This window comes from Trachinotus anak, unplaced genomic scaffold (assembly GCF_046630095.1).
Source record: "Trachinotus anak isolate AG129_WGS33_773 ecotype Australia unplaced genomic scaffold, CSIRO_AGI_Tana_v1 ptg000028l, whole genome shotgun sequence".
In the NCBI taxonomy this organism is placed as follows: Eukaryota; Metazoa; Chordata; class Actinopteri; order Carangiformes; family Carangidae; genus Trachinotus; species Trachinotus anak.
The window spans coordinates 8667770-8681808 of NW_027273879.1; the positions used below are offsets into that span (position 1 = coordinate 8667770).

Consider the following 14039-nt stretch of genomic DNA (forward strand, 5'->3'; position numbering starts at 1 on the left):
ATAAAGGGAGAGGAAAACTAAGAGAGAGTGAGAGCTTTAATATATATGCATGAACCAGTCTCGAAATATTTGTATTCATCCCACCAGATATAATTTTATTATACACTGGCCCGTGGAGCTCATGTTCTAGAGATTCTCATTCAAATGGGAAGAGTTTGCCATCTTGTAGACTCAAGTAGGATAGGAGGCCTGTTTGGCCAGAAGGGAGCCCAGTGTCCACTGCTCTTAATGAACACACATGGGTACTGAATGAAACATGAGTAAATACACAGGTTTGTTGGCCATGGCTCCAGACTTCGTGGTCTGGTGTATGAGAGGTTGTTAAGTGCGATACATGTGGATGTGTGTGTGTAAGCTGGGATGGTAAAAATATTAGGTGGGGTACCTGAGGTCTTAATTTAGAATTGCTAATTGTATCCTATTGTAATCCTCATTAGTAGCTGTATGTTCACACACCTCTATAGATCACAGAAACCATGCGGTATAATGGAACTGGAGGAAAAAAACGACGGGAGCAGAAAAATGAACATAAACACACCGAGATGTTATATATCTGCAAAATGTACAAGGTATCCTAAACAGCTAAATGAAACTCAGCCATCATTAATTTTATTATTTCTATGAAAAATTAATAGAGACGTGGGGTACACAGGCTAATACAGACTGCATGTTCAGTTCTTTTTTTTTTTTGTTATGTAGATGATTAAACTCATCCAGTTTAATTTAGTATACAGAAAATCCAGCTGGGTATGCATCTTCACATTTTTGCATGCGTTTGGCCTTAACTCTGCTGGAGGAGCACAGGTGTAACTTATAATGATGAATAATGATGGCTCTCCTCCATTTAAGTTACAGGAAGTAATATAAGTGGGCCAGCACACACATTAGCATATCCCTGGTCCTGGAGCACTTAAGCAGAATGCAGTCATTATTAATGTTAATAGTTACATCTGCGTTAAAAGAATTCAACACATCTGCTGTGAGAAAGGCTTATTGCCAGGTTTGCTGCTTGTGAAGCTTTAGCTTGTTTGGCCATTAATGTTGGTTTGTCATGCTAAGGTGTGATGAGTTAGCCACGGCCAGCTAACAGCTGAACCGTATTGTTACCATTTGTGTGGGACAGAGACGAAGCAACTGGCTCTTCCTGTTAACCACTTTGGTTTGTTTGGGTTGTGGTGTTAGAGATAAATGTCTCTTCCTCTAATGAGCTGTCAGCAGAACAGATGCTTCAAGCCCCCTCACTGCCCCTCTCTCTCTCTCTCTCTCTCTCTCACACTCACACACACACACGCACACACCCAAAGGGACTGTGGTGTTTTGACTGTGGTAAACAGAAATCTTCAGGACTGACACTTTGACCATTCTGAATTTGCTGTCTTACCACTTAACCTCTGCAAAAAGGGACAGATGGGACAACAACCTACACTTACCTTATTTTTCCCTCAGGGGTGGAAGAAGAAGAAGCTTAAGGACATTTAACAATTTTATCTGCGATCAGGTGCTGCAAAGACCCAAGGCAACAGTCTTCACACTTCTTTTTTTTTCCTCCATATTGAGTAAATTTTGAGTTTTGTCTTTGAGCAAATCTGAAGTGAGCTATTGGGTACATCACCTTCTTTATACGGTATGTTCTGTTGTGAGCAAAGTGGCTAAAGAAAGGGAACTCTTGCAGAGTGTCAAGGACAGTCCACATCTGGGTTTGAAAATCCATAAAGCTACATATTGTCTTAGTCCACACGCCTCCAAAGGTTCTCTGAGCCTCAGCGTGAAGCTGGCTGATTTAATTTAGCAATCAATATGTTTTCTGTGAGCATAAGCCACGGTAATCTTTTTATAGCACCTCTCCTCTCCCTCTCTCCTCTCATCCTCTGCCCTTGAGTCAATCCTTCCACCCCTTCATTGTAACACTAAGGCTGTGATTGTATCTAACAGGCTTTGTGGTTAGAGGAAGCAAAGAGAGAGAGAGAGAGAGAGAGAGAGACAGGAAAGAGAGGAACGGGATGAAAAATTGATATCAAGAAGAGTGAAGCTACACCACCTGAGTCTCCATGGCGCAAGGTTTGTGCTCTGAGACTTGGTCCCATAAAAGTGGATTATGGGAAATAGGTTGCTGCCACTTGCAATGCTTTCAGAATGCAGCAGGACAACTAATCTTTTTTTTGACAGGAAATGAACCGCTGCTGCTTTGGTGCAGCCGGAACGGTTTATCTCCTGAGCAAAAATGGAGCTCAACATACACTATCTCTCTCTACTTGTGGGACGACAGCGATTTACTTGATTCGTCCACAAGGATAAGGTGTAAAAATAAAAAAAGATATGCTTAGCGCTAATATGGTACTCAATATATCAGCATGTCTGGGTCTTCTTTGTTATCACTCACTACAGTAAAGTATATGGATCCTCTTCTTCTGCCCTTCACCTCCCAATGTTTCACAGTTCCTTTCCCATTTCCATTCTTTCTTGGACTCATCGTCTTCGGCAGAGAGAAAGCGAGAGAGTCCGAGGGGCCTATTCTTATCTGTGTTGGAGCTCTCTGATCTGCCCTCAAACTGGAGGACACAATTGTTTTCTTTATTGCTCCGCCAAGCACCACACATACGTACACTGATGTTTCGGCCTTGTACCCATGTTATTGTTGTTTACACTGAGGGGCTATTTCATGCTATCACTTCATGGCTGGAAGAAATTACCATGATGACAAAGCATGAAACAATATGTACACCTAGTTGTGCTTAAAGGTGAAATATTTTATCAGTAATTACGAGCAACCGATGATCTCTAGCTGCTTTTTTTCAAACCTCTGTGAAACAGGGGGGCCTGGGAAAATATCAGCACATGAAACATTATAATAGACAAGCTTGGCAAGAGAAATCTCCAAATCCCTGTCTCTGAATGATTCAGGAGGCCAGCGGCTGATATTTGTTGTGAACTCTTGTTGAGCTGTTTTCATGGAGTTCAGACTGTCAGATACAAACTTTAGCTACAGCAAAGTAGAGGTGTGATGCTTGGTATTCACTGTGGGCTATGTTACCATGCCATGTTTTCTTTGGTGTGTGAAAATGTGTACCGAAAATGACAACACAACATTGGAACTGTTTGCCTTTTCCTTCTTTCTTTGTTTCTCAGGGACAACAACTTCATTAAGGACTTTCCCCAACTAGCTGATGGTCTCATGGTCATCCCCTTACCGGTAGAGGAACAATGTCGAGGCGTCTTGTCAGAGCCCCTGCCCAACCTGCAGCTCCTCACAGGTGAGCGTGTTTGTACTCTTAACTTTGTGGATATGTGCTTTTTCTTCTTGCCAGTCTCTCTTGTTGAGAGCCATTTGATTCATTGCATTTTTCAGTGGCAGCTCTATTATCTCTCTGGGATCCAGCCATGGTTTATGGCTTAATAAATTCAGAGCTGATTAAAGCCACTAGCAAAACACAACCCCCACATTCATCTTGAACAAATTATATGGTATATGGAAAGCTCCAATGAGCATCGCTATACACACTTGAGAGAAGAGAAAACAAGTTTTATATAGAAACTGGTAAGTGCAAAATATCAGTGTGTTCATGTTGGTGATTTATTGCCTGTTTTGTGAAATGCAGAGTGCAAAAGTCTTTTGTAAAGGTATTGGCTGATCCGTAAGTATTCTTTTGTGCTGCTGTTAAACCCCACCTAAAAATGCTTTCATATACACAAAGTATTACATATATACACTAAATGCCCACACACACACACACACACACACACATAAATGGGACTTCACAAACTCAAACACTTAACCTCCCATTTCATCCTTTTATCCTTTTCTCACCTGTTCCACCCCATCATGGTGGGAACTGACTCACTTAAATATTTGGCTTGAAACCTGCACCTCCACCTCTGCTCCCTAATCCCTCCATTAGCTAAATTGGCATTTAGTCCACATTGACCCCTGAGTTCTTGTTTTTTTTTTTCACTAGGGTTCTGCTTTCACCAGAATTGGACACACACACACACATTGAAACTAAATTGCCCTTTTTCACCGTGCATAAATGCCTCAGGTGTAATGTGCTTTCCAGAGGCATAGAATCAAGGTTCCTGTGAGCAGTTTTTTTTCTTTTTTTTCTTAGCTCTCTTCACTTTTGTGGTTTTACTTCTAAACTGGTGTGAAAGTTTGGTAATTGAATTGCAGAGAAAGGCAAGATTGCTCTCACTTCTAATGTCAGCAGTCCAGTTGGAGTTGGAGCTGCACTGTATATGTGCCATTGATCCGGGAGCAGCTGGGATATGGGCTGTGATAATAAATGATGTTAAGGCAATCATGGATAACAATGGATCGGCAATAAACTGTTCAAATGAAATGATGAAATGGTGGTTTTATTTATCTATTTATTTATTTTTGAACTTCAGCCCCTCTTTATGAATCTGAGTTTAGTCATTTGTTTTAAATAGCTGTATTTATTGACATTCTTATATCTCTTCTTCTGTCTTAATTTGTCTCCTTGTTCCCTTCTCGTCTGTTTTTCTTAGGGGATGCTCAATTCAGTGAGGCTGTCGGTTACCCAATGCTTCAACAGTGGAGAGTCCGCAGCAATCTGTACAAAGTCAAACTCAGCTCCATTACCTTATCTGCAGGTCGGTACCTAAATGATTGCATACATATATACGTATTGGAAACGTTGTGATGCATTTACTGTCCAGTTTGTTTGACATTAATTGTGCATATATCACTCTCCTTCTCGACCTGGCAGGCTTTTCCAAAGTGCTGAAGACACTGTCAGCAGACAGCACACGTGAGGAGCTGCTGGCTTTTCTCCAGCAATACGGCAGCCACTATGTGTCTGAGGCCCTGTACGGCTCTGAGCTCAGCTGCAGCATCTACTTCCCCAGCAAGAAGGCCCAGCAGCAGCTCTGGCTGCAGTACCAGAAAGGTGAGCATGCTGGCAGACAGGAAGAAAGGCCAAAAAAAAAGCATGAATGCTGAATTCTAGAGGGATGAACAGAGATGCCATCCTCAGACACAACTGATAGCTTTTGAGAGGAAATCTGTCAAAGGTGGGGAGATTTATGTAACATATCATTTTAAACTTTTAAGGACCAGTGTGTAGGATTTAGGGGGGGGGGTCTATTGGCAGAAATTGAAAATGATATTAATAATTATCTTTTCATGAGAATATAATCACCTAAAATTACAAATCATTGTGTTTTCTTTGGCTTAAGTAGATCTTCATGTCTACATATGCAGCGGGTCCTCTTCCAGGGAGGCTGGAAAAGGATACACCGCCAAGTTTCTACAGTAGCCCAGAATGGACAAACCAAACACTGTCCCTAGAAAGGGCCTTTTATGTTCCTACATTTCCTGAAGGCCACTGTAGGTTCTATTACATGCTTGGAGAGGGAGGGGGTGGGAGGAGGGATATTCACTTGGTTGCAATTTGCAACCTCACCACTAGATGTTGCTGAATCTCACACACTGTGTACACAGGAGAATAGACCATGTTCGAGAAGTGGGAACTTCAGATGGGATGCGGGTGCTATCAAGAGTGTCCAGGACACCCAAAAGTTTTCTAATTCAAAGCAATCAACCTACTGCAAACACGCAGTGAGCAGAAGTAGAGTAAGAGTGGCAATAATAGAAGAGGAAGCGGGGAGTTACTTTGTCTGAATACAAACTAAACTGGGTTATGTTTAAAGACTTCCTCCTCCCTCAATTTGCCTTCTGATAAAAGGCTGCATAAGCTGCATGGACTGAATGGAACATCAGAGTGACTTAACAGAATCCCAAAAGCAACTTGCAGCTCTGTCCCATTTAGATGACGTTTTTAATGCTGTTCATTCGTGATTCAAAAAGACGCTGATTTTCAGTCCAGATTTTCAATTCGGTTGATTGGCTTGTGGGTTTCAAATTAAAACCTATCGCACTTTCTCACCTTGTATGAAGAAAAAAAAAAAGAGTTTGGATCAATGAGAATCAGGATTGAACACCTACAGCCCCTTAAATGGAGTAACATAATTGAAATGTTTCAGTCCCAACGTGCTTGATGGCAAGGAAAGGATCCATGTGACACAAAGGAATAAGACTTCATTTCATACATCTAGAAAGAAAGGATCAGTAAAATAATCTGGTCAAATGAAAACGTGCATATCCCTGACTCCAATCCATGACACATTGTGCCTTTCCTGGCATTAAAGACCCTGGACTGAGAAGAAAGGTTGTACTAAATGAAGTACATAAAACCGGACTGAAAACATGGTTCATTTGAGGCAGTGGTTAAAAATAAGTGAGTACGTACGCTCAAGCGCTATACAATTTTAAGCCATTGGTTTTTGTAGAATTTACAATCATTTTTTTGCTTCCACTCTATTACATTTCAGAGGGAAATTATGTGTTTTTCTTTTATATAACTACTACATTTGTCTGTCAGCTGCAGTTACTAGTTGCTTTAAAGATTAAAATTTTATATACAAAACACATGATCCGCTTCAAAAAAAGATTGGTATAGATTAAACTACACAAAATTAGCTCGATCTCTCCCAGCAACATTACAATGTAATTATGGCAGCAAGAGGTTTGCTTTTATGTAAGAGTCACATAGAAACCTGTGTGTTATGTGAATGGACACACATCAGTGCTACGAAGAAAATTTGCTACTGATATTTCAGTTGTTTCATAAATGTTTATTGCACTCAGATATTCAACAGTACAAACATGAATTTGACTACACAGAGATGTCTGTAATGTGTTCAACACATTGTAAAGTTCACAGCCTCCAAAAGGACGTAACACCTGAAGGACGTGGGAGTTTGGTTCAGTGACAATAACATAAATTAATAAACTCTTTAGAAGTATGCAAGGAAATAACTTCTTTCCAATGACATATAACAAAACATATTCAGTTGATGTGAGACACTCTGATGATGAGCACACTGACACAAGGACACTTGATTTTTCTAGTTTTTCATGTCGTTGTAAGTCTGAATATTCTCTAGTAATGACTACTTCTATAGACCACATGAATAAAGTGTAGCACTGAAAAAAGAATATATTTTGATGGCAAGGTCGACATGCAGCTGAGACTCGCTCGAGTCATAATTCATTTTGTTCTGAGATATAACATGGCCTAACAATAAAACAAATACATCATGTAAAACAAGAAAGCACAAGAATGTGACTGTGACAAACTTCACCTGATACTCAAATTCAGTTCTATTTCTTTTCTCCTAATCGTTTTGTTTGTGTAGAAATATTAAAAACACGATGTGTTTTTATGATAGTTTGATTCTCAGATACATGTATTGTATGTTATTGTTAAATAGGGCTCCAGGTGCAGAGTTAAGGTCAGCTTTGTGAAATTATTTATTTTTAAGGCTGAAGCTGAGTCTGTTTGCAACTTGCTCTTATGAGCAAACCTGGACTGGAAGATATGTATTGCCTCAGAGCAGGAATATTTACTATTTATGACTTTATGGACATAGAATATGTTACATACAGTATTATTAAGCGGGTTTCAATGATTAACTTGATTCCCCATATTTAGGCCACTTACTTTTTTCCATTAAAGGTGACTTTTATTGTTATTTTACCTGAAAGTATAATCTCTTTCATGCTTCTCATGGGCTCAAAAATTCAATTAATTCACATGATAGAATAATACACAAAATGCATGCTGATAGAGACCAGTTTAACTAACACCAGCACTAACTAGCAAAACACTGTATATGGCTGTTGTCTTTACCACATCTATCAACACTTGAGAACTTGCGGCTGCAGTTGTTTAGTGCTGAATAGAAACCTGAGGGAGACACAGCAACAAGGAACCAACATCCCAGTGTAGCAAAGCCACGTTTGGTGTGTGATGCCGGTGTTTTCACTCATCATTATCCTAGCAGTGCTCTGCTGAATGCTCCTGCCAGTCCCTGCCCTGTGTAACTACAGTCCAAATGTGAGGAAACAGAGGCAATGGGCCAAGTTCTCTGGAATAAACATCAGGTTTGAGCAAAACTCATAAATTCAAGTCGGAGATGTCTGCTGTGCCCTTATGCTTAATGCGGTCTGGGTGCATGACTTATTTAGTGTTAGCTGTACTGGCATAGGAATAAAAGTAATATGAAGACAACTGTATAATAGAATGGGATGAATGGAGCCATGGGACCCTGTCTTACACATTTAAGGGTCTTACAAGTTACAAAAGTCATCTGAGACCATAGAACTTTGGTACTGTTATTATTGGACACAGCTCTGTCTGACAGTTGGAGCAAAACATCCAAGCACCGACTTAAATAGTGCCGGAGATGTATCCACGTGGGACTGGATGGTGAATAGAAAGAGAAGCTGGAGTGTCTGTGATCATATGTTAAACTGCTCAGCACTAACTTCAATGCCGCAGGTGAAACAAAAAGCAGGGCAGAAGGGGATGCACGAGTGAAATAGGATCTGGATTAGACGGCAACAATTTTATCTTGCGCACGTTAATTCAACTTGCCTCTGAGTGACCTAGTAAGTGGGGCTGTGGCTGGGAAGTCACTAGCAGGAGGTTGAATAAGAAGACATAAGCAGACAATAGTCATTGTAGACCAAACAACAGATGTTAGTAATCTTTGCTCTGAAAATGTCATCGACAAAGATCCACTGCTCCACTTTGTTCCAAACCAGTTACTCAGGTTGAGGCAGGTGTACACAGGCTAGCTAGACAGTATTAATAGCTATTAGGAAAAAGTGATAATGATAATGCAGTCTACAAATTAAACACCAGTAACCCTACTTCTGATTGCATTAACTCTGCAACCCTCAAAGAAGCTTTAACAAAAACAATAAGACTAATTTACCACGTGATAAGTATCTTTGTTTTTCCTATAATGTGCCGACACAAAAGATTTGTTCTGACAATGTCAGTAAAAAATATTATGTTACCCCCAGGACCCCCAATAAATTACTATTGCCCAGTATTACCCAGCTTTCCTCCACAGGACATGTTGTGATTTTATACTTCAACCATCTTTTGTGCAGGTATTAATATTCTGCACATAATGTTCCCTGAATGTTACTGAATGCAATTTGATGAATGCTGCTACTTGGTTACTGTTCTGCCGATAGCTAACTGCACAATAAATTTTAAAGCTGCCAGCTGCATTCAGCATCATCAACGTCAGTCTGTGCTACTAAAACCGAACACAGGGAAACAGTGACGTGTCAATAATAAAGTGCTTCACAGGCCAAAAGCCTAAGTATGCTTTATTTCATATGTAAATACGTTCATTTTCAGCTCTCCTTCCTTCCATTTTTTTCTGTTGCAAAGTCGAGCCAAATCTGTGAAAGCCGTGCATCACACAGAGTCAGGCTGAATGGTGGATACAGCAGCCAACAATAGAAGAGGGAAAATCATCCATACTTTGTGCCTGCATTAGCTTTTACATTAGTGGCCTCCTTTGCTTATTGTAATGTGACAACTTGTGCCAATATTCTTTGACATAAAAATGTTGCAGTGTCTATTTTTAGTGTTGTGATCCATTAAAATAACCAGGTAAGAGGCAGCTTAAGTAGCAGATTTTTAATGAGGTATTAAATTGAAATCCAGTAGACTTTAAACTGAACCAAACTGACTAGAACATTCTTTTAATAACCCATAGAAAGCTGGAGTGAGAATTGTTTGGACTGCAGCCAAACTAAAGTGACAGATGTGACAGTGTGTTTCTACCATTTCCAAACTTCCCTACATACCTACCAACATACCCACAAAATCTCTCACGCTCATGTGCAGATTGACAGAATTGTTCCTCTAAGAAGTGGAGGAGTGCCTCCTCTGAATGTATGAGTAGACTTTGACACAGTGGTCCCAACAATCCAGCACTAGCAGCTGTCCCTTCTGGGTGGTTGCCACTCCCACAGGGCAGGTCAGCCCTTCCTGGATGAGAATTTTGAATCCACCCTCTTTGGGAAACTGGAGGATTTCTTTCCTGCCACTGTCTGTTACCAGCAAATCCCCATTGGCGTCCACACACATGCCAGTGATACAGCGGAAGTCCTCTGTCTCAGAGAAGAAATGGCTGAGCTGCTTGCCCAGCTGGCCATCAGTACCCACTGAACCAATGGAGAAGCCGCCCTCCAGGTGGGGCTCATTCTGCCGTTTCTCAAAGTTCAGGGCCAGGCCCTGGGTGAAATAGACTGTTCCAGCTGCATCACATGTCACAAACTTTGGCCGCACAGCAGAGCACAATCGGTTGTAGCTCACCACACCCACATTGCGGTCCACTGCTAGACACCACAGCTTTCCACCTTCCACATCTGACACCACAAATTGGCCTGAGGGCATGGCAGTAATGCCCCAGGGTTTAATCAGCTGGTTCTTGTGGCAAGCCACGCAGTGTCCATCCATAGTGTACACTTTAACTGAGTTATCGTAGTTGTCAGTGACCCCAATCAGGCCTTGAGGAGTGACTGCAATAGATAAGGGGATTAGGTTGGGCAAGTCAGCCCCAAGAAAGCTCAGGACAAAGTTGTCAATGCTACTGGCGTTGCGGCGGATTTCACGCTGGAAACCTTTGCGATTAAATATCTGGACACGGTAGTTCCCACGGTCAGCCACCAGCACCTCACCTTGAGCTGTCACACAGATGCTGACAGGTAAATTGAACATACCAGGTAGAGTTCCCTTACAGCCCATCTTCTTCACAAACTGGCAGACTGGGGGCCCTGCACTTGCCCCAGCTCCTCCAGGCGATCCCCCACCTGCATCCATGGACTTTGACTTAAAGCTGCCCGGTGAGCCACATACTGCCTCCTCTACAGCTGCAACCATGTCAATATCCCGGTAAAGATCCAATGAAGCCCCCATGGCACCACTGGTAGCCCCTGCTGCCCCAGTTACACCCTCTACGTCTCCTTCAAGGGCAATCTCCAACCCACTCTCCTCGTCGTCTGTATTGACAGTATAAGTGTTAGTGGTCAACTGGCCCACTTCCACAGGCTTAGTCTGCTCTGTTCGTACTAGCTCTGGCTCTTGCAGCTGAAACATGGTGGGCAAGCTGCTCCTCAGATCCAGCTCCTCGTCATCACTGCCTCCACCATCATCCTTTAGCAGGGCGATGTCACTCTGCCTCACACGCATTGTCAGATAATCACAGCGGGACACCACTTTTACCTCTGCAATGTTAAGGAGATATGTTTGCTCCTCCAGGACCTGCCCATTGAGCTTTTCCACTTCTGCCATGGAAGCTGTGAATGTCCTTCGTGACCTGCTGAGTTCCTCTTGAAGACGTAGCTCAGCTGTAGCATAGTCCTGCTGCACTGCCCGGTACTTAAGTCTCAGAGACTTGGAAATGTTTTCAATGGTTGTCTTTTTCTTCTGAATTTCACCCATAACATCGCGCAGAGCTGCCAGCTTGCCACCTAGTTCCTTCCGACGCTGTTCAGCAGCCACCCTAACTGGCTGGACTGAATGGCCTTGCTGCAGGTGGCCATCTCCTTTACAAAGCTCACAGAGGACTATGGCACAGTCATGGCAGTACTGTCGTGGTAGACGGTTGCAGCAGGACTTGCACATGAGGGCAGCAGCAGCAGCACTGCAAGACGTCGTGCAATCTAGGATCTTTAGCACAGTGAGATTATCGGCCAGCTGGGAGATGCTGCTCATACGGGAGACCTTGCTACAGAAGGGGCAGCGCACACCATTGATGGTATTAGCCAGCAGCTTCTCTAGACACTGCCGGCAAACTGTGTGACCACACTGCAGGAGTTTGGGTCTCATTTGTTCCTGGTTGTAGGTCTCCAGGCAGATAGGACACTCAAGAATCTCTCTCATTAGATCTGGGTCCAACTGGGAAGATGCCCACGCCATTATGGTTCGTCCCTTGGATGAGAAAAAAAAACAAAGGATTTTTTTTAATATGTGTTTGTAACCTTCACTGTTCTGTGTGAAATTCTACTTAGAGTGAAAAATTATGTCAGTAACTCATGTGAGCATTTATTGTGTCTCACAGTTGCACATTATATTGGATGCAGCAGTATTTTTGTAACAACAGAAAATAGATATCTAAATTACCCAAGGAAGCCTGATGCTTATGTGATGCATTTACCGCCACAAATCCAACCTTAGTTAGCTCGTTTGCAGCTTTATTTTCCAGGGAAATTAAGTATGTGGCCAGCTACAACTAGCACTGCAAGCTAGCCCTGCACTTTTTCAAAGTAGCTAGTTGACGCAGTGTTGCTTACATAAACAGAAAGTGAAAATGATTTATTGGGTCACCAGTTAACAAGTGGGATACCATTAAATACCAACAACAATTTAAGGTTAGTTAACACAATGTTATTCACTAAACAACGCTAATATTCGTTACAACTCGCTACATCCTCTTGCTAGTAAAGAAAAGATGCTTCCAAAATAGGGCAGCGACGGGAATGTCAGGGAAGCTAATTGATTAGTTGTTGTTATTTAGTGTATCACTGGGCTAATTGACACATCTTCCACGCAATGCTAATGGCAAGCAATGTGATAAGCAAGCTAACTAGGTTACATCTAGTCGCCTCCGTCGTGCTGTCGTATTGCCTAAAAATAGGATGACCTTTCAGTACAGACTTAAGAACGGACTACATTGTGAATTACCCGATTTTAGACAAGTACATCGGAGGCCTCTCTACATGCCAGCAAGCGTTACCGCTGTCCTTAAACACAACGCGACAATGTTATTCAACAACATGACAGGGCTGATTTCGCTAAACGCGCATCCGAGAATAAGATGTGCAACTCATCGTGCTGTGTCTCTTCAGTCGTCTCTGCTTTAAAAACATTACCTTTTTTTTTTTCTCCCCAAAGTCAGTTGCTTGGAATTACAGAGGTTTTTTGATGGGCGTGCTGTGTTTCTGTTACTGCAGCTGCTTGTGGGAGACTGCAGTGTTGACGACGTGACGTGACGTGCGCGCAGCCGGGTTGTTATTACGCAATACGCACGGCTCCGAGGCCGACGGATGTTTTGATTGGCCGCTGTGTGAGGCTTGTACACGGGTACGCCGGGGTCCTGGCGACGGATCCGTGGTCCTGATGCAGTTCATGGGGATCTACTGAGAACAGGGGGTAAAAGCTACTTGTAAAGAAAATTGGATTTTATTGGTTTTCATGCACAATACCCACTTTAAATAGCATATGTCAAGACTGTAATTTGTTTCATACTAATTAAACATACTGAAACTTATCCTGAAAGAAAGCTGTAGTCACTTTCAGCAGGAAGATATAGATTGTTATTGAATCTGTCTTGCAAAGGGTCCAACTTGAATGAGCAAGTAAACAGACCTGTGACTTAGAAAATCAGTCTAACAGAGAGAGAACCTGAAGTACTGCCCATTGGCTACGGCTGCATTTGAAAACATCCGGACGCTGATAAAATGTTGCAGTTTTTAAAGACAAGCCAGTAAATATAGAGATGGACCACTAGATGTCAGAATAAGTCCACTAGAAGGTGTTCATGGACCGTCTTTACTCAATTCAACACTGAATTTAAGTGTGGGTGTTAGGGCCATCTAAGAAAGTGTCTGCTTTTCTTTGGATAAGTAGTTTTAAAACGAAAATGGAATATGCATTTTAGTCATTTCACATGTCTTTATATTTTATCCCTCTGAATGTCCATTGCAGAGTAATGTTGTTCAAAGAAATTTTTACAGTCAGGTAATAACAAGGTTCAGTTGTCGTGGTAAAGCTTACTCACAGACAGACTATACCAGTGTTATGTTAAAAAATAAGTCTGTGTAAAATGAATGATTATGATCTAGATATGACAAGGGTCTGTTAAAATCAGGGGTCTGTGGTACAGCTAGCGCTTGCTGCTGTTTTAATGAAGCAAAAATAACAATGTCATCAGAAACTATATCAACAACATCTGTATTGAATTGCTATGGAAGATATTTGACACCTTTGTTGTTGTTGCCTGGGCAACATAACCCTGGCCAGAGGGGATGTATCCCTGATGAGTAATTATACTGCAACCAGTCTACAAAGACATTTTAATTAACAAAGGCAGTGCAAGATCAATGGCAGGGAAATTCACTCCATTCATCTCTTTACCATGTCTGATGACCG

At 41.9% G+C, this 14039-nt stretch overlaps 2 protein-coding genes across 4 annotated transcripts in view; one reads left to right on the forward strand and one right to left on the reverse strand.

Annotated features, from left to right (window-relative positions):
* Positions 1–14039, forward strand: part of LOC139611025 (astrotactin-2-like) — a 239721-nt gene that overhangs the window by 174847 nt on the left and 50835 nt on the right. For all 3 annotated transcript variants that reach the window (XM_071465265.1, XM_071465264.1, XM_071465266.1), the window contains 3 exons: positions 3127–3251; positions 4504–4608; positions 4725–4904. In XM_071465265.1, the coding sequence (XP_071321366.1) occupies positions 3127–3251; positions 4504–4608; positions 4725–4904 (410 nt within the window). The remainder of the gene's footprint in view (positions 1–3126; positions 3252–4503; positions 4609–4724; positions 4905–14039) is intronic.
* On the reverse strand, positions 6631–12919 carry trim32 (tripartite motif containing 32). The gene is made up of 2 exons (XM_071465267.1): positions 12761–12919; positions 6631–11819 (listed from the first exon to the last, which is right to left on the reverse strand). Exon 2 carries the CDS (start codon positions 11805–11807, stop codon positions 9750–9752), a length of 2058 nt encoding a protein of 685 aa, XP_071321368.1. The 5' UTR covers positions 11808–11819; positions 12761–12919; the 3' UTR covers positions 6631–9749.

What these genes read in the sequence shown, in the direction of transcription:
- trim32 (XM_071465267.1), bottom strand. Translation starts at nt 11,807, where the DNA reads ATGGCGTGGGCATCTTCCCAGTTGGACCCAGATCTAATGAGAGAGATT.